Raw genomic sequence first — 20,532 nt, 5'->3', positions numbered from 1 at the left:
CGTTCATTTCCGTTCGATGACCGTTCAATTCCGTTCGACGAGCGTTTGATAGCCGTTCGATGGTCGTTCAATTACCGTTCGATGACCGTTTGACGGGCGTTCGACAGTCGTTCGATGACTCTTCGTTTCCGTTCGACGGGCGTTCGATAGCCGTTCGACAGGCGTTCGATCAGGGTCGATCAAGGTCGACACATTAATATTATATCATGCTAAGTTGCATGGGACCGTACTTTCGTCTTACAACGCGTTTTTGACATGGTGATAATGCCACATCTCTACGATAAAATCTCGTGCCGAGACCTCGTTGCCTCGTCACAAAGAGTTTAGAAGTGTGCGAGTCGAGGAGAGTTTAACAGTGTGTAAAAGTTAAAAAAAAAAAAAAAAAAGGATCATCTAGTATCAATTTATAAAGACTGGAAGACAAAATTATTGGACATATTATGTATCGTTGTACTAAACATGACTTTTACATGGAACGTAAGTAGTGTTTTGTGATTATTTTGTGAAAAATTGTTAAGATCCCCCTTCCCCGCGCGTGACGTCAGATGACGATACGGATGATGATGATTATTGGATGGAGAGAGAAATGGAGAGAGAGAGAGGAGAGAGAAATGGATGAGATGGAGAGAGAGAGGAGAGAGAAATGGAGGAGGAATTATCCGATGGGAAACCTGATTTCCGTTTTCGGATTAGTCAAGATGAAGAATTACTTCGAATAGAGCGGGAACAACTTTCAAAGAAGAATCTGGAAACTTCAATCGTTCAGTTTATAAGACATCATGAGCTCGGCTTGGAAAAACCTCGCACAAATTCGTTGAAGACATTTCTCCTAGCTCGAGAAATATGTACGCGAGATTTTGCAAAATATCATGGATGTAAATGTTTCAATGTAGAACCTAATCATTCTAAAGTAAAATGTATTGGAAATAAACTGCGTGAAAATCTCGAATTAATAGAAGATTTAGAAAAACTGTAAGAAGATGAACATGAGAATATACTACGGCGGAAATTGGAAACGTTGAAGGTAAAATATTTTTGTCAATGTGTAATAAATTTAAAACACTTAAAATTAATATGTTTGATTTTAGAGTTTACGCGATGATATGCATGGCCGACGAGAGGATAAACAGATATGTGAATCCAAACCTGTATCAAAATATAAATTGTGCGTATTGTATAACGATGAATGGAAAATGCCATGGAAAGTATTGTAAGTAACTTTCAATTTACTTTTAATACATCAAAATTTCTAAAATAAATTATTAAGAAACTATTCAAATGTATGTCTTTTTCTGTTCCAGAAGCGGCCCCCCTCAGCCCGGTACATCGATCCCTTAGCCTTCCAGGAGCGGCCTCCCCCTTAGCCCGGCGCATCACCCCCCTCACCCTTATTTTTATATTTTATATTATATTAGATTATTATATTACTATTATTACTATTATTATATTTTATATTAGATTATAATTATTACTATTATATTACTATTATTCTTAATTTTAAGTACACACACACACACACACACACACACACATAAATGTATTTACACACATTTAAATAAATTTTATATTTGTAATTTTAAAAAAGAATGTGATTATTTACGCGCCTCTCCTTGCGTTCCCATCCCTTGCGTCTCTCTCTTGCGTTAGTTCTAAGTCTCGCGTTAATCATAAGTTTCTCTCTCTCGCACGCGTTGTTCTCGCGCTATTATCGTTCTCTCTTTCCTACGCGCTATCGTTCTCTCTCTCACTCGCGTTGTTCTTGCAATATCGTTCTCTCTCGCACGCGTTGTTCTCGCGCTATTATCGTTCTAAGTCTCGCGATATTATAGTTCTCTTTCGTATACGTTCTCTTCGCGCTATCGTTCTCTCTCGTACGCGTTGTTCTTGCAATATCGTTCTCTCGCACGCGTTGTCTTGTGCTATTATCGTTCTCTCTTTCGTACGCGCTTAGAATAAGTCATCTCTCTCGCGCTATGACACAAAAATGTATAACAGATTTTTAATAAATTTTATATTTAGTATTGAAAAAAAAAATGTATTTATTTACGCGCCTCTCCTTGCGCTCCCATCCCTTGCGTCTCTCTCTCTTGCGCTAGTTGTAAGTACACTAGGACCTCTATTTAGTAAACTTCGATATAGTGAAGTCTCCCCACTATGCGACCGATATCGATCGGTGGCGAGCGTGGTAGGAGAAGCGTCGGGCGTATACATTCAGGCGCGTAGCGCGCTATTAAACACTGTGTGTAGAGAGGTACATATTTAACAACAATGACAACGTCGACGAAACGCGCTCGAATTACATATTGTGATCGGTTGAAAATTATTGACAAATTAGACCAAAAAAGTGAAAAAATATTTTTAACTGAAAAATGTCGAAAACAAAATCGGGGACCCGTCCCTACACGTGGCTGCTGATACGATTCTGCAAGAGACTACATCAGTTGCGCAGAGTCTGCTTGGGTGGAGCGTGCACAGCCTTCGATTTATGCAAGTGTGATGCGGTGCCGGTCCCACCGCAGTTCACTAAATCGAGGTCCTAGTGTATAGCGATATCTTCGTTGCGTTCTCTTCGCGCTATCGTTCTCTCTCGCACACGTTGTTCTTGCAATATCGTTCTCTCTTGTACGCGTTAGTTGTAAGTCTCGCGATATCTTCGTTCTTTCTCGCACGCGTTGTTCTCGCGCTATTATCGTTCTCTCTCGCACGCGTTGTTCTCGCGCTATTATCGTTCTAAGTCTCGCGATATTATAGTTCTCTTTCGTATGCGTTCTCTTCGCGCTATCGTTCTCTCTCGTACACGTTGTTCTTGCAATATCGTTCTCTCTCGTACGCGTTGTTCGCGATATTATCGTTCTCTCTCACACGCGTTATTCTCGCGATATTATAGTTCTCTCTCTCGCACGCGTTATTCTCGCGATATTATAGTTCTCTCTCTCGCACGTGTTATTCTCGTTCTCTCTCGCACGCGTTGTTTTCGCGATATTATCGTTCTCTCTCGCACGTGTTATTCTCGTTCTCTCTCGCACGCGTTGTTCTCGCGCTATTATCGTTCTAAGTCTCGCGATATTATAGTTCTCTTTCGTATGCGTTCTCTTCGCGCTATCGTTCTCTCTCGCACACGTTGTTCTTGCAATATCGTTCTCTCTCGTACGCGTTGTTCGCGATATTATCGTTCTTTCTCGCACGCGTTGTTCTCGCGCTATTATCGTTCTCTCTCGCACGCGTTATTCTCGCGATATTATAGTTCTCTCTCTCGCACGCGTTATTCTCGCGATATTATAGTTCTCTCTCTCGCACGCGTTATTCTCGTTCTCTCTCGCACGCGTTGTTTTCGCGATATTATCGTTCTCTCTCTTTCATATGCTCGTCGCTCACTTACCTTTGCATCGTCCTTTTCCCACCTATGCAGCATCTTACAATGCGTCGTCCTTGTCACACGTTGATGTTATCCTTGTCGCACTGTCCTCTTCACACACTTAGCGCTATCCTTTTCCCACAACTAGAGCTATCCTTCTCACACCACCATCTTCTTTCCGCGGATCCCCCCTACCCGCGCGGACCCCCTCGTCCATCGCTCGCGCCGCGGATTCCCCTTCTCCGCGCGGACCCCCTCGTCCATCGCTCGCGCCGCGGATCCCCCCTTCCCCGCGCGGACCCCCTCGTCCATCGCACGCGCCGCGGATACCCCTACCCGCGCGTGACGTCATCATCCCCCGCACGTGACGTCATCATCCCCCGCGTGTGACGTCCCCCCCGCGTGACGTCACCCCCCCCCGCCCCTCACCCCCCTGAGATCCCTGAATTAGAAACCTCCTAGTATCACTACTAATTACCGTTCAACAATCGTTCAATGTCGTTCGATAGCCGTTCAACAGTCGTTCAATTGTCATTCGATAGCCGTTCGACAGTCGTTCAATTGTCGTTCGATAGCCATTCAGGGTCGACACACTATTATCATGCTAAGTTCCATAACATGCATACTTTTGTCTTACGACGCGTTTTTGGTAAAGCGATAATGATACGTCCCTATTCTAAAGTTTCGTATCGAGACGATTGTTTCCTCACAAAGTCGCGATATGATATTAATATTATACTATACCATGCTGAGTTGCATAGGAACGTGCATATTTTTGTCTTACGACGCATTTTTGACATGGTGATAATGCCACATCCCTACTATAAAATCTCATACCGAGACCTCGTTGCCTCATCATAAAGAGTTTAACAGTTTGTCAGGAAAAACTGAGTGAAAAATGCGAGCGCCAGAAACAAAAAATGAATTGCGTACATGATGTATACCCAACATGGAAAAAAAATTTTTTTGACATTGTGCGTAATATTTTTGAAGCTGACCTTCCCCCCTATGGAACGTAAGTAGTGTTTTGTGATTATTTTGTGAAAAATTGTGAAAAATTGTGTATTTTTTAAAAAATAGATTATTTTATAGTTCCAGAACGAAGTGGAAATTCCTGGATTTATGAATATTGAACCGGCAATGGGTGCGGGCGGTGCGGCGGCAAACGCGGGAGGACTTGAGGCAAATGTGGGGCGACACCCTGGAGAGTCGCCAGGTCGATGATGATGATGACATTTCTGACCTGCGGCGGCTCTTCGGGGAAGAGCCCTACATTCCCCAATTATTGTAGAAAATTGGGACGAAGAAGAGGAGGAGGAGGAGGAGCAGGAGCAGGAGGATGAGGACGAGGAGGATGAGGAAAGAGAAGAGCAGGATGAGGGAAAACAAGAAGAGGATGAAGAAAAAGAAGAGGAAGAAAGAGATGAGCAACAGGAATGGGTGGAAAGATGTGTTTTTTCTTTTACAATTCTTATTATAACTACGCTTGTATTAACCTAATATCTTTTTTCTGTTCCAGGAGCGGCCTTCCCCTTAGCCCGGCGCATCGTCCCCCCCTCCCAATATATATATCTTTTTTATTAAATTTTATATTTTATATCTTATATTTTTTATATTTTATATTGTATTATTATTATTGTTATTATTTTATTATTATTATTAAATATTTTATTATTATTAGGCGCGCGCGCACACACACACGCACACACACACGCACACACACACACACACACACACACACACACACACACACACACACACACACACACACACACATGTATAACACACATTCTAATAAATTTTATATTTTAATTGAAAAAAATTGCAATTATTTACACGCCTTTCCTTTGCGCTCCCATCCCTTGCGCTATCTCTCTCGCGCTAGTTATAAATCTCGCGATATCTTCGTTGCGCTCTCTCTCTCTCGCGTTAAGTATCAACATATGTAGTTGTCCTCTCGCGCTATCGTTCTTTCTCGCACGCGTTGTTCGCGATATTATCATTCTCTCTCGCGCGCTAATTGTAAGTCTCGTGATATTATCGTTCTCTCTCGTACATGTTGTCTTGCGCTATTATCGTTCTCTCTCGCACGCGTTGTTCTCGCGATATTATCGTTCTCTCTCGCACGCGTTGTCTTACGCTATTATCGTTCTCTCTTGCACGCGTTGTTCTTGCGCTATTATCATTCTCTCTTTCGTACGCGCTATGGTTCTCTCTCTTTCATATGCTCGTCGCTATCACTCACTTACCTTTGCGTCGTCCTTCTCCCTATGCATCATCTTACAATGCGTTGTCCTTATCCCACGTTGACGCCATCCTTGTCGCACGTTGATGCCATCCTTGTCACACTGTTCTCTTCACATACTCAGCGTTATCCTTTTCCCACACGTAGCGCTAGCCTTCTCACACCTTCATATCGTCTTCTTTCAGCGTATTTCTCTTCTCCTCGCGGACCCCTCGTCCACCGATCGCGCTGCGGTTCCCCCTTCCCCGCGCGTGACGTCACTCTCCGCGCGCTGCGATTCCCTCTCCCCCGCGCGTGACGACACTCCCCCGCGCCGCAGTTCCCCTCGCGCCTCACCCCCCTGAGAGGACCTGAGTTAGAACTGGCCTAGCTATACTACTAAAGTATTAAGGTAAGATAATCGAAAAATGAATATTTTACAAGATATTTGACGGTTTATGTAAAATTAAGAAATTATTTCAAGCCTCATAACTCGAAAAGTACTTAACGAAAAGGCACTTAATTATAGTGTTTTGGAAAGCTCTCGAGATGAGCTGCAAGAATATGCAATAAAAAGTAGGCGGTTATATTTATAAAATTGAAAGTGACCTTCACGTGAAAGTCAAATTAATGAAACCGTCCTATGTCCCCCTTGAAATCATACAACTTTTGTCTGAAATAGTTTTGCTGAAAATGCTTCGTTGAAGAATTATCGAGGTGCGCGTTTTAAAATGGGACACCCTGTATATATAAGGTGTCCCATTTTAAATAATACGCTCAAATATCTCCGAAACAGTACGTTAAATAAAAAATGTTTCAAACAAAAGTTGTATAGCTTGAAGGGGGCCATCAGATAGTGTCAATGATTTGACCTTGGAGAGTCATTTGAAGGTCACGTGAAGGTCACCGTCAATTTCTTATATGGAACCCCCTATTTTTTATTGCATATTCTTGTAGCTTATCTCGAGGGCTTTCCAAAACACTATAATAAAATATTTTCCTTCAAGTACTTTTTGAGTTATAAGACTTGAAATCATTTCTTAATTTTACATAAACCGTAAAATATCTTGTAAAATATTCATTTTTCGATTATCTTACCTTGATACTTTTATGTACAAAATAATGAGAGGAATCAATTGGTATAAAGAAAAAACAACAATGCTTTTTCTTTACACCAATTGATTCCTCTCATTATTTTGTACATAAAAGTATTAGGATAAGATAATCGAAAAAGGAATATTTTACAAGACATTTTACAGTGTATGTAAAATTAAGAAATTATTTCAAGCCTCATAACGGAAAGTACTTAATGAAAACTAACTTAATTATAATATTTTGGAAAGCTCTCGAGATAAGCTACAAGAATAAGTAATAAAAAATAGGGGATTCCATTTAAAAAATTGAAAGTGACCTTCACGTGACCTTCAAACGACTCTCCAAGGTCAAATCATTGCCACCATCTGATGGCCCCCTTCAAGCCATACAACTTTTGTTTGAAACACTTTTTTATTTAACGCACTGTTTCGGAGATATTTGAGCGTATTATTTAAAATGGGACACCCTGTATATCGAAACGCGCGCGGCACAACTATCAGCATACGCTCACATATCGCGCACTCGGGAATAATAACACGGTTCTTTGAAACACAAAAACTTTAATAGAATCACGAGAAACATACAATAACTCAGAATAAACGGAACACGGATTAACGCGCGATCGCTCAGCTTAACAGCTAGGCTCAGACTCTCTGACAACCGTTAAAAACAACGTCTTGACAACGCGCGCGATCTTCTTTCGTCGACAGAATAACGGGTGGCGAATACATCCGCAGGGACGAGACGCGGGGGCGCAACAATATTTTTATAAAACTTTCTTTGACATCCAAACCTAACAGTAAGCCTTTTCAAATTTCAAGATCTAATATGGCTCTGCCATATTGATGTCTATGTAAATTTTCTTTAACGTAAATTTTCTTATAACTTTTCTTCATACTTGTATATCTCAACGAAAAAAAATAGTGCAGTGGCAATCGAAAATGGATTTCAGAACTGAAGACTAGTACCTTATGATGCCATTGGCAGAAATATTTCAAAAAATTAGATTCTTCTATAATAAATTCATGAAATTTGCCGAAATAACCATTTTTGGACTATTTAACTATAAATTACTCAAAAATTTGACGTGTTGGAGTAATTCTGCGACCAGATTCGTTTTCAGCATCAAAAAATATCCATCAGATTCACCTACTCTGCGTTTTGTAACTGACCCTCGCAGGCCTATACAATTAGAGCGGGATCCGTTAGCGCACGGTGCGATAGCGCACCAACCCGATAGTATACGAAAAATTGAACACAATTCCCGATAGCCCACGTCCCTTTAGCACACATCCCAATAGCACACAAAGTAAATCGCGCACAATCCCGATAGCACACCAATGAGAAAGTACACGCACAGACTGCACCCCCGCCCCCCAATCCCCCCACCCCGTTGCAAACCCATGTGGAACCTTGTGTGCTATCAGGATGTGTGCTAAAGGGACGTGGGCTATCGGGAATTGTGTTCAATTTTTCGTGTGCTATCGGGTTGGTGCGCTATCGCATTGTGCGCTAACGGGACCCTCCCATATAATTAGACTTATTTCTGACTTCGTTGATAAATATTTAGATGTAGAAGAACTAACTGAAATTTCCTTCTTAAAAAATATAAAAAATTTGAAAAATAGATACTATTGTACCAAAAGAAAAAGGATTACAAGAAAACTTGAGAATTTTTAAAACAAAAAATTTGATAGATCACAGATCCTTAATTCTGATGATAATTTGTTTTTATAATAAAAATCTGAACATTACACTTCGAATATTATCATTCGCTTCTTTTATTACTACTACTACTACTACTACTACTACTACTACTACTACTACTACTACTACTACTACTACTACTACTATTACTACTATTACTACTAATATCATAATTCGATATAATTGTAATAGTAAAGTATAATTGTAAAGTCTTAAGAGCTTTAATTAAAAAAATATTTGTATTATTAAATATTTACAAAAATATATAATTAATAATAAGCAATAAAGATTAATTTTTATTTTTAATAAAATAAAAATTTTATTTAAGGAAAGAAAACATTTAATGAAAATTTACAACATATAGGATTATGATTCTAATGCACTTTTGACATAAGCGGTCTTGAGACTGAATGTTATGCACTAAATTATGTACAACTCGTTATTAAAATGAATTGCAAAGTGCACAATTACGCAAAACAGCTCGAAAATTGCAAATGAATCTTACTTCTGATTAAAAAGGAAATATATAAAAATTACATAAAATAAGTTGTTCTTTATTATTTTTCCTCTTTCAGTTTTTCATTAATATCCAGCCCGTTGTCGTCACTTAGCTCCTGATCGCTACTGTCGTCTTCATTTTCTTCTGAAGAATCGAACCATGTTTGGGATGACAAATCATCTAATCTCAAAGTTTTCCACTCATCCAATTTTCGGCAATCTATATAACACACATACACATATTATAGTTATATATGTGTATATATGTATGTATATATATATTCTTTTTTACATTAACAATCAAATATTTTTAAAAATGTAATTTAAGAAAAATGTTTTGAGATAAATAAAAATTTCGACGTTTTGAAGAAGATATAAAATGACTTTACTATGGATGTAAAGTGACTTTAAACTGATTGAAGAGGATATAAAGTAACCTTAGACTTAAGTATTTTAAGTAAAGTTCATAAAAAGACAGGTCGAAATAAATTTTTAATTTTTTTAAATAAGAATCCATATTTTTTATTTATGTATTTTAAGATTAATTAAGATTAAATAAATATTTTTACTTTTGATATCTTTTTCTAAAACTCATAATTTTCAAGATTACTTATTTTAAATCACAATATTCAACTTCTTTTATACTCTTCTTTAGTATTACCCATACAGCACAGGTAGATCCTGAGTATGTACTCAGTATATCGCAAACGTAGATTGTGTATATCCCACTAATATTCGATATACATACTATGATATTTTGAGAATGTACGGAGGATGTTCCTATGTCTGCCTTAGAAACCTACTCAGTATATACTCAGAATATTTCTTGGTATATTATGAGTATATTTTTAGAATATTTTAAGCATATTTTTACATTAATAAATTATATATGAATATAGAAGACAGTTGGACTATATGTAGAATACAAAATAGATTCTTCGTGATGTAAAAAATAAATAAAAATGTGAAATTATTTACTTTATAAACAAAACTTCAGACAAAAATGTTATTTCTAATAGATGGAATATAAAACGTTTGAAAAACACCTATTAGTGTTTATTAAATGATTCTTATTGAAATATTGATCTCGATAATCTATGTACAATTATGTAAGTACACTCGGTAATAGATGAAATACCTTAATAAATGCAATAAATGGATTACTTCTCATTTTAATTTCAAATAATCTGTTTAATATTCTGAATTCCAACAAGGAATCCAGATTATTAGACCAATTATTTTAAATTAAGTCAGTTTATTATAAATTAAACTAACTAAAAAGAAAAAAGAAGAAACTTTGGAATTCATGTTAGTACCAGTTCTTTATGTCCATTTCACCAAAAATTAAGTACGAGTTTGGTGGCGCGCGTAGCGGCAAAATGAAGAAACACATGCAATATTATAGAGTATCCTGAAAATATACGAGAAAGAATATACTAATACGAGATATTCAAAGTATATTCTGAGAATATATGAAAAATAATATACAACAAGAGATGTTATGGGATTATTCTCAGTATATTACATCTGTAACGTATATTTACAGTATGAGTATAGAATATTCGAATGATATCATGTGCTGTGTGGGTACTTGTTTCATATGAATTTCCTTGCTTTTTTTGTTTGATGTACTTGATTCATGTATGATTGTACTTGATAATGAGCTCGCTTGCTTCTCATGACACGTTTATAAAATATATAAACTATCCAAAGACAAAAATAGTTTCAATACAATAGTATTCAATTCAATAGTATTATTCCGGTTCAATACAATAGTATTCGTCCGGTGGACTCCACGATTCTTTTCTTTCCTCGAAATGATATCGTGGAAGAAAGAAATCAAGGATCGGTTTGCACTCGAGAAACAAAGTGATCCTTCTTAAAAATAATGATAGCACATAAAGAACGCAATCTAACCCGCGCATATAACATTTGAACCATATAAATCTAATACGGAGAATGATCATTCGAGATAGCGTTAACTAAAATCTAAATAAAAGTCGCGAATTACGAGACGAAAAGTTGTCATAAGAGATTTCAACTATCCCGTATTTATCAGTACGGTTATTGAGCATTGCCTCTATCTAAAGAATTTTAAAACAAAGATCTGCCGGTCCTCGGAAAGATTGCTAAAAATCTAAATATATACGGCAATATTCTCGAAACTGATAGTGCACGTGCGTTCGTTCGACCGGCCACTCTCAAGCGTTCTCCGAATCGTTAAATTATCAAAAATGATAAGTTAATCAACTTACTCTCACTCTCTACTGGATGGAGCTAAGTAAGAAAAAATATGTAATTCGCAATTACGTTTTTTCTTAAAAATAACTATGTGTTTTCTTTACACCAATTGATTTCTCTCATTATTTTGTACATAAAAGTATTAAGGTAAGATAATCGAAAAATGAATATTTTACTAGATATTTTACGGTTTATGTAAAATTAAGAAATTATTTCAAGCCTCATAACTCGAAAAGTACTTAACGAAAAGGTACTTAATTATAGTTTTTTGGAAAGCTCTCGAGATAAGCTACAAGAATATGCAATGAGAAATAGTAGGTTCCATTTAAGAAATTGAAGGTGACCTTTATGTGACCTTCAAATTACTATCCAAGGTCAAATTTTTTCCACCATCTTCTGTCCCCCTCGAAGTCAAGAAACTTTTATTTGAAACATTTTGTTGTACATTCAAGAATAAAAAAGTTATTGGGGTGGGTAACTTAAAATGGCTCACCCTGTATATATATACAGGGTGACCCATTTTAACTTAGGCAGCCAAATAACTCGAAAAATAAGCAAGATAGAGAAAAATGTTTTAGACAAAAGTTGTATGGTTTCGAGGGGGCCATAAGATGGTATCATTGGTTTGACCTTGAAGAGTCATTTGAAGGTCACGTGAAGGTCACTTCAATTTTTTTAAATGGAACATTCTATATATTTTTGTACATTCTTGTAGCTCATCTCGAGAGCTTTCCAAAACACTATAATTAAGTACATTTTCGTTAAGTACTTTTTGAGTTATGAGGCTTGAAATAATTTCTTAATTTTACATAAACCGTAAAATATCTTGTAAAATATTCATTTTTCGATTACCTTACCTTAATAGTTTTATGTACAAAATAATGAGAGGAATCAATTGGTGTAAAGAAAACACATAGTTGTTTCGAAGAAAAAATATGTAATTTGCAATTAACAATTCCATATTTTTTCTTAAAAACAACTATGTGTTTTCTTTACACCAATTGATTCCTCTCATTATTTTGTACATAAACGTATTAAGGTAAGATAATCGAAAAATGAATATTTTACAAGATATTTTACGGTTTATGTAAAATTAAGAAATTATTTCAAGCATCATAACTCAAAAAGTACTTAACGGAAAGGTACTTAATTATAGTGTTTTGGAAAGCTCTCGAAATAAGCTACAAGAATGTACAAAAATATATAGGGTATTCCATTTAAAAAAATTGAAGTGACCTTCACGTGACCTTCAAATGACTCTTCAAGGTCAAACCAATGATACCATCTTATGGCCCCCTCGAAACCATACAACTTTTGTCTAAAACATTTTTCTCTATCTTGCTTATTTTTCGAGTTATTTGGCTGCCTAAGTTAAAATGGGTCACCCTGTATATATATATATATATATATATATATATATATATATATATATATATATATATTTAACTCTCCATTTCTATTTTTTTTTCTTTTCTCCCTTTTATTTTCCTTTAATTTCCCATCTTCTTTATATTATTTTCCTTTATATTATCACTAGTTTTTGGAGAAATCGGAATAGATGAATAATTTTCGAGCTCAGACTTGGCGAATCTCTTATCTTAATTTTATCATTGTATTTTTAACTTAGACCGGTGTTTCAGCGAATTTAGAAAATTTTAAGGTAAAACTTTAGAAAAAGACACCAAGGTCGAATCGTCTTGACCTTGACATATGTTATCAAAGTCACTGTCCTGAGTAACATTCAAAAGATTTTAGCCGTCATTCGTTATTTATTAAAAAGTTATTAACAAAAGAATTTCCACGAATTATATACAACATGCGACTATATGAATTCCTAAGCAATGTTGATTTAATTTCTAAAAAGGTCAAGGTTATTTTAACTTTCTATGCAAAGCGAGGTTCACCCCACATCACTCTTGAGTCAGCGCGAAACGAGGTCTATTATTGTACAATTCCACATGGGTTTGCAATTTTCTATTCGAAACGAGATCTACCCCACATCATCTCTGAGTCAGCGCGAAACGAGGTTTATCCCATACTACTTCTAAGTCAGTGAGAGGTCTATGGTTTCTCGCTTCGCATGGAAAAATAGAAATGGAGAGTTAAATATATATATATATATATATATATATATATATATATATATATATATATATATATGGAATTGTTAATTGCAAATTACATATTTTTTCTTAAAAACAACTATGTGTTTTCTTTACACCAATTGATTCCTCTCATTATTTTGTACATAAAAGTATTAAGGTAAGATAATCGAAAAATGAATATTTTACAAGATATTTTACGGTTTATGTAAAATTAAGAAATTATTTCATGCCTCATAACTCAAAAAGTACTTAACAAAAAAGTACTTAATTATAGTGTTTTGGAAAGCTCTCGAGATAAACTACAAGAATGTGCAATGACAAATAGTAGGTTCCATTTAAGAAATTAAAGGTGACCTTCATGTGACCTTCAAATAACTCTTCAAGGTCAAACCAATGATACCATCTTATGGCCCCCTCGAAACCATAAAACTTTTGTCTGAATCATTTTTCCGTATCTGTCTTAGGTACAAAGAAATTTGGGTGCATAGATTAAAATGGCCCACCCTGTATATATATATATATATATATATATATATATACAGGGTGAGCCATTTTAAGTTACCCATCCCAATAACTTTTTTATTCTTGAATGTACAACAAAATGTTTCAAATAAAAGTTGCTTGACTTCGAGGGGGACAGAAGATGGTGGAAAAAATTTGACCTTGGATAGTAATTTGAAGGTCACATAAAGGTCACCTTCAATTTCTTAAATGGAACCTGCTATTTCTCATTGCATATTCTTGTAGCTTATCTCGAGAGCTTTCCAAAACACTATAATTAAGTACCTTTTCGTTAAGTACTTTTTGAGTTATGAGGCTTGAAATAATTTCTTAATTTTACATAAACCGTAAAATATCTTGTAAAATATTCATTTTTCGATTATCTTACCTTAATACTTTTATGTACAAAATAATGAGAGGAATCAATTGGTGTAAAGAAAACACATAGTTATTTTTAAGAAAAAACGTAATTGCGAATTACATATTTTTTCTTCGAAATAACTATGTGTTTTCTTTACACCAATTGATTCCTCTCATTATTTTGTACATAAAAGTATTACGGTAAGATAATCGAAAAATGAATATTTTACTAGATATTTTATGGTTTATGTAAAATTAAGAAATTATTTCAAGACTTATAACTCGAAAAGTATTTGATGAAAAAATACTTTATTATAGTGTTTTGGAAAGCTCTCGACATAAGCTATAAGAATATACAATAAAAAATAGGTGGTTCCATTTAAGAAATTAAAGGTATCCTTGACCTCACCTTAACGATGCCATCCAAGGTCAAACCAATGACACCATCTTATGTTCCCCTCAAAACCATACAATTTTTGTCCAAAACGTTTTTCTCTAAAATGCTTAGTTTTTGAAAGAAAAGGGGTGTACGGGTGGTCTAGGACACCCTGTATATATATATATATATATATTCTATATATTCTTTATATATTCGTTTATATATTCTATATAATATATAATTTATAACTGTTTCAATGTTTATTGAAAATCTAATTTTCATTATTTTGAATATCTAAATAAATACTTTCGAAATAAATATGATCGAATGAATCGTTTTAAATATTATTTTAATTTTAATATTATTTTAATTTTATCACTAAATATTATTTTATTGTAATTTTAACCTTGCTTTAATTTTAAAATTTTATTTTAATATTTCTTACATAGTTTTAAGCAATTTTTTATTTTAGTGTTTTATGAAAAACAAATGTCAGGCATTTTTATTAAAAATCAGGCATTTTAGACTTGGAAGTCAGGCATTACAATTTTTTGAAATGGTAACCCTATGTGGGGTGGACCTCGCTTTGCATAGAAAGTTAAAATAACCTTGACCTTCTTAGAAATCAAATCAACATTGCTTAGGAATTCATATAGTCGCATGTTGCATATAATTCGTGGAAATTCTTTTGTTAATAACTTTTTAATAAATAACGAATGACGGCTAAAATCTTTTGAACGTTACTCAGGACAGTGACCTTGAGAACATATGGCAAGGCCAAGATAATTTGAACCTGATGTCTTTTTCTGAAGTTTTCGATTTTAATTCTAATTATAACACATATGCGCAAGCGACGAATTTTATACTTCCTTTAATGAGCAAGCGTTATTCATACTTTTATTACACATCATTTTTAATTTCTTATTTCTTGTATTTTATTAATTATATTTATTGTAATAACCAATCAGAACCAAATTCTTAACGTGAATTCCTCTTTGTATATTCTGACTGATGACCTCCGAACCAATGTAACACCCGCGGAAATATAATACATACACTGACACCCACTCACAAATAGTTAAAAGCGCTATAATAAATTTTTTTTTTATTCTTTCTTTATCTTTTTAAATAATATGTTGTATTTTTAATTTAATGTATGATGTAATTATTTAACCCGTTTTCTTTTCTGAATCCTGGGATCGCACTAGGTCCCATCCCGCGCAAGAAGGATTAAGTTCCTTTACCGAAAAGAGACCATCGAGCGAATAGTCCTAGAAACACAGCGTTAAAGAAACCTGCGGTCGCTGATCTGTGTCAGGCCCTTCACATTCGCCCGACCTGATCCATACACACGCCCTATAAAGTATTTCACGGGGTAAGTAGGTTACGTTCTTCCATACGGCCCATCCGTTCAAGGGTCTGGAACTAACAATAGTACAGCATCTCTCTCTCCCCCTCCCTCCCCCTCTCTCTCTTCCCCTCCCCTTCCCACCCCCTCTCTCTTCCCCTCCCTCACCCTCTCCCTCCCTCCCTCTCTCTCTCTCTCTCTGTTAATTTTGGTATTTGCACCACATATGTAGTTAAAAGCGGTAAGCTAGTGAGGATACTAGCTAGTGGCAAGAACAATTATTTGGTGTGTATAATTGAAATTATTTCATTGGAAAACTGGAACATGAGAAATTGTCTACGTGGCTGAGAATTATTAAGAGCTGACCTGTGACGTCTTGGCGACCTTGCTGCCGCTGACAGCGTATACTGTGCTAATTAAAAGTCGATAAAGAAGAATTTATAGTTATCAAAGGACAATGAGCAATGGAGGTGTTGCAGAGTGAGAAGTAGTTAATATGTAGGCAGTATAAAAAGGAAACTAAAACTCAACTAATAAAATGTATACCCTGTGAGAAAATATTTTATTCAAGTTGCCATAAATTACATAAAGTATATAATGCGGTGAATGAACTCGTTACCTGTCCTGGAAAATGTGAGATATTTACTATAAAGAGTACTAATAAAGGAAAAGCAAGTTCGGTGAGAGAACGCAAATCGTCGAATATAGAAGACATTCAAGTAGAAGGATCTGATATGGAGTCTAAGGTAGATTAGTTGGTTAAAAAAGTCAGAGATGAAATGGTTAGTAAAAATGAAATAAATAATATAATTACAGATATAATTAGAAATGAATTAGAGGGTTTTAAGAAAGAGTTGGAGGAAATGAAAGAGATGATGTGGATACTATGTCAACCGGAGATGCCCCGCGTAATTACTGTAATGCAACCAAAGGAAAGAAAAAAGAAAATGTTATAATAAAGCTGAAGGAACAGCAATGAGAGGACAAAAAAGCGGTAAAAGATAACATTGATATCAAAAATATGCCGATAGGTGTATCAAAGTTGAGAAAAGGAGGGAAAGGTGCACTCATCCTGGAATGTAAAAGCGAGCAGGAATTGAAGCAACTAAAATCAACTGTTGTGATCAAATTGGGAGATAAGTGCCAAATAATAGAACCGAAGGGTGTTCAACCGAAATTAAAAATTTTTAATCTGGATGAAGAGAAAATGAATTGTGAAGAGGATGAAATCGTAGAAATGATTATAAAACAGAATCATTTGGATGAAGTAAGAAAAGGATTACATATTAAAATTGTGAAGAAGATAATTAGAAAACGGAATAAAGACAACAGTACGACTAGAATGAAGAGAGGAGAAGATGCACTGATAATTGAAGTGGATGATACAACGTATGTGAAGATGTTGAAAAAGGGGAAAATAAATATTGGATGGAGGAAATGTCACGTTGCAGACTATGTTAACGTAAAGAGGTGTTTCAATTGTTGGGGATTTTATCATATTGCGAAAAATTGTACGCGACCGATATCATGTGCGAAATGTGCTGGTGATCATAAGATCAGTCATTGTAAAGCTGAGAAAGAAAAATGTGTAAATTATATGTATAAAAATAAAACCTATAATTTGAAGATAAATGAAAAGCATAGTGCTCTGAGTAGGGAGTGTCCGACACTCAAGAAGGCTATCGAAGAGGAAAGGAAGAAAATAGGATAAGAAAAAGATAATTAGCAATTACAGGGTAGAGGTGAAGAAATAATGTATACAAAGTAATGTATATAATGTATATAAAGTTTACTAGAGCATAAAGATGAGATTTTCCATCAAGTAATGAAGAAAAGAAGCCCGGCCATAGTTGCGTTACCTGAGACGAGAGTAGATGAGAATATAGAAGATTTTGAAATAAATATTAGAAGCTATAGCCACGTGAGATGTGATGTTGAAAATAGGTATACGGGAGGAGTTGTTGTTTACATTAGAAATGATATTATATATGAAACTGTAATGGTGAAGAAGATCATAGGAAATTGTTGGTGTATTGTGATAAAGGCGAATGTAAAATGATATAGAAGTACAATTGTAGTATTATACCATTCACCTAGTTCAGCGGATGGAATTTTTATAAAATTCATAGAGGATTTAGTTGAAGATATGGTTGAAAAAGAGGTGTGTATAGTGATAGGTGATTTTAACATAGATTTAAGTTTGGATGCGTTCTACTCAAATAAGTTAAGAAATACTATGTTATGTTTAGGATTGAAGCAATATGTTTGTGAACCAACAAGGGTGACGGTTAATAGTCGTACCCTTATAGATTTAGTTTTTGCGAGTTTGAACTTGAGTGAGTGTGTAACTGTAATTGAGAATTACGAATCATGCATGGGTAAGAATTGAATTTGAAACAAGATAAAAGGAAAGTTGTTATAAAGAATTTAGGGGAAAAGCATATAAGAGGATGAATATTAAGAATTTCATTAGAGAGTTACAGTGGAGAATGGATGTAAGGTGGGAGTTAGATATAAATGAAAGGATAGTATTTTTGTAAAAAATATAGTTGCAGCGTTAGATGTTGTTGCACTTGAAAGAATATTTAAAATACCAAAAGTTTGGGAAGGGAAAGTATGGTTTACAGAAGATATAAGAAGGACGGCAATTGCTAGGGATAGGGCATATGGGAAAGCGGTTTATACGGGAGCAGAGCAGGATTGGTTGCTGTATAAAATTGAAAGAAATGTAGTTGTTAAACTTATAAAATATAAGAAACAGCAATATTATGAAAATATGATTGATGAAAATAAGTTAGATTCAAGAAGAATGTGGAAGACATTAGTAGTATAGCTAGGCGGGTTCTAACCCAGGTCCTCTCGGGGGGTGAGGCGCGAGGAGAACCGCGGCGCGGCGGGAGTGACGTCACGCGCGGGGAAGGGAGAACCGCGACCGGTGGACGAGGGGTCCGCGAGGAGAAGGCGGATCCGCGGCGCGACCGATGGACGAGGGGTCCGCGCGGGGAAGGAGGAAAGAACGGTGCTAAGGTGTGAGAAGGATAGCGCTACGTGTGGGAAAAGGATAGCGCTAAGTGTGTGAAGAGGATAGTGCGACAAGGATGGCGTCAATGTGGGACAAGGACAACGCATTGTAAGATGGCGCATAGGTGGGAGAAGGACGACGCAAAGATAGGTAAGTGAGTGAGTGATAGCGACGAGCATATGAAAGAGAGAAAACCATAGCGCGTACGAAAGAGAGAACGATAGCGCAAGACAACGCGTACGAAAGAGAGAACCACAGCGCGAAGGTACCGCGTACGAAAGAGAGAACGATAATATCACGAACAACGTGTGCGAGAGAGAACGATAATATCGCGAGACTTACAATTAGCGCGCGAGAGAGAACGATAGCGCGAGAACAACGCGTGCGAGAGAGATTACTATACTTATTCTATCTAAGTGTGAGAGGACAACTACATATGTTGATACTTAACGCGAAAGAAAGAGATAGCGCGAGACGACGCATGCGAAAAAGAGAACGATAATATCGTGAGAATAATGATGCATGTGAGAGAGACAACGATAAATTCTTATAACTAGCGCGAGAGAGATAGTGCAAAGGATGAAAACGCAAGGAGAGGCGCGTAAATAATTGCAATTTTTTTTACAATTAAAAATATAACATTTATTAAAGTGTATCTGTGTAATAATACATTTGTGTGTGTGTGTGTGTTTAATAAAATAATAATAAAATATATAAAATATATAAAATATAAAAATTAATATAAAATATAAAAATTAATTTTAAAATATATGGGGGGGCGAGGGTTGATGCGTCGGGCTAAGGGGAAGGCTGCTCCTGGAAGGCTAAGGGGGCGATGCGCCGGGCTGAGGGGAGGTCGCTCCTGGAACAGAAAAAAGACATACATTTCATTATTTTTAATAATTTATTTTAGGATACTTTTGATGTATTATAAATTGTAAGTTACTTACAATGTTATCCATGATCCATTTATTTTAATTTGTACAAATGGGACATATGTTGCATGGTATTATTTGATGCAAAGATTTTTTACATTCTTTGCAAGATATTAGATAAATGTTTATAATATGTGATTCTATGTTCTCGAACAGAACCAGCTTCTAAGAATAGATACAATAATCTAAGGAAGCACTCGGTACAATATTTAGACTCATTTTCCATATAATAGTAGGATATGCAACATATCTTCGTATGTTCTAATGTTATTATTTCGTTTAAATTTCGATGTTTAGTTTGTATTAGTTTATCACTACTATATATATCACTCTCATAATCACTATCTTCCAAGGGTTCTAATTCTATATTAGACCCATCCTCGTCTGATTCGTCCAGATTATCGATTTCCATTATATTGTCATCTTCAATGATAATAATCTCTTCAATATCCTCGTCGATGATAATAACATCTTCATTATTATCTTCATCATCGATTATAAAAACGTCTTCTTCAGCCATTACACGAGACCAGCGAAACACAAGACCAACGAAACACAGAAGAACAACGAAAGAAATAATATTCTAATGTCGCAGACTCCTCTTCATTATATATCTTTTAATATCTTTTGTCTCATTCTAACTAGAGCATCACGTCTTATCTACCTCAGCATTTCTCTACATCTTTGGTGGAGCGTGTTGAGAAAATTACCAACTATTCTTATTCGTATGGAAGGAAAGAATTAAAATCACAGATGGAATAA

The 20,532-nt window shown here is 35.5% G+C and overlaps 2 protein-coding genes across 4 annotated transcripts in view; one reads left to right on the top strand and one right to left on the bottom strand.

Moving 5' to 3' along the window:
• Positions 1-8,914: 8,914 nt before the first annotated feature.
• Positions 8,915-20,532, bottom strand: part of LOC145966891 (kelch domain-containing protein 4) — a 119,563-nt gene continuing 107,945 nt past the window's right edge. For all 3 annotated transcript variants that reach the window (XM_083091318.1, XM_083091320.1, XM_083091322.1), the window contains one exon: positions 8,915-9,099. In XM_083091318.1, coding sequence (XP_082947444.1) covers positions 8,939-9,099 — 161 coding nt within the window. In that variant the 3' untranslated portion in view covers positions 8,915-8,938. The remainder of the gene's footprint in view (positions 9,100-20,532) is intronic.
• Positions 16,835-17,554, top strand: LOC145966901 (uncharacterized). Its single transcript, XM_083091335.1, has one exon. It carries the CDS (start codon positions 16,835-16,837, stop codon positions 17,522-17,524), a length of 690 nt encoding a protein of 229 aa, XP_082947461.1. The 3' UTR covers positions 17,525-17,554.

The sequence above is a fragment of the Camponotus vicinus genome, unplaced genomic scaffold (assembly GCF_025532165.1).
Source record: "Camponotus vicinus isolate PSW18456_S1 unplaced genomic scaffold, iyCamVici1.0 SCAF_2, whole genome shotgun sequence".
NCBI classification, from domain to species: Eukaryota; Metazoa; Arthropoda; class Insecta; order Hymenoptera; family Formicidae; genus Camponotus; species Camponotus vicinus.
Note: the sequence above shows the minus strand (reverse complement) of the source record. Positions and strands in the feature narration are given on the sequence as shown.

Bases quoted from the DNA above. Each gene is read 5' to 3' on its own strand.
- LOC145966901 (XM_083091335.1), top strand. From the start codon at position 16,835: ATGCCGATAGGTGTATCAAAGTTGAGAAAAGGAGGGAAAGGTGCACTC.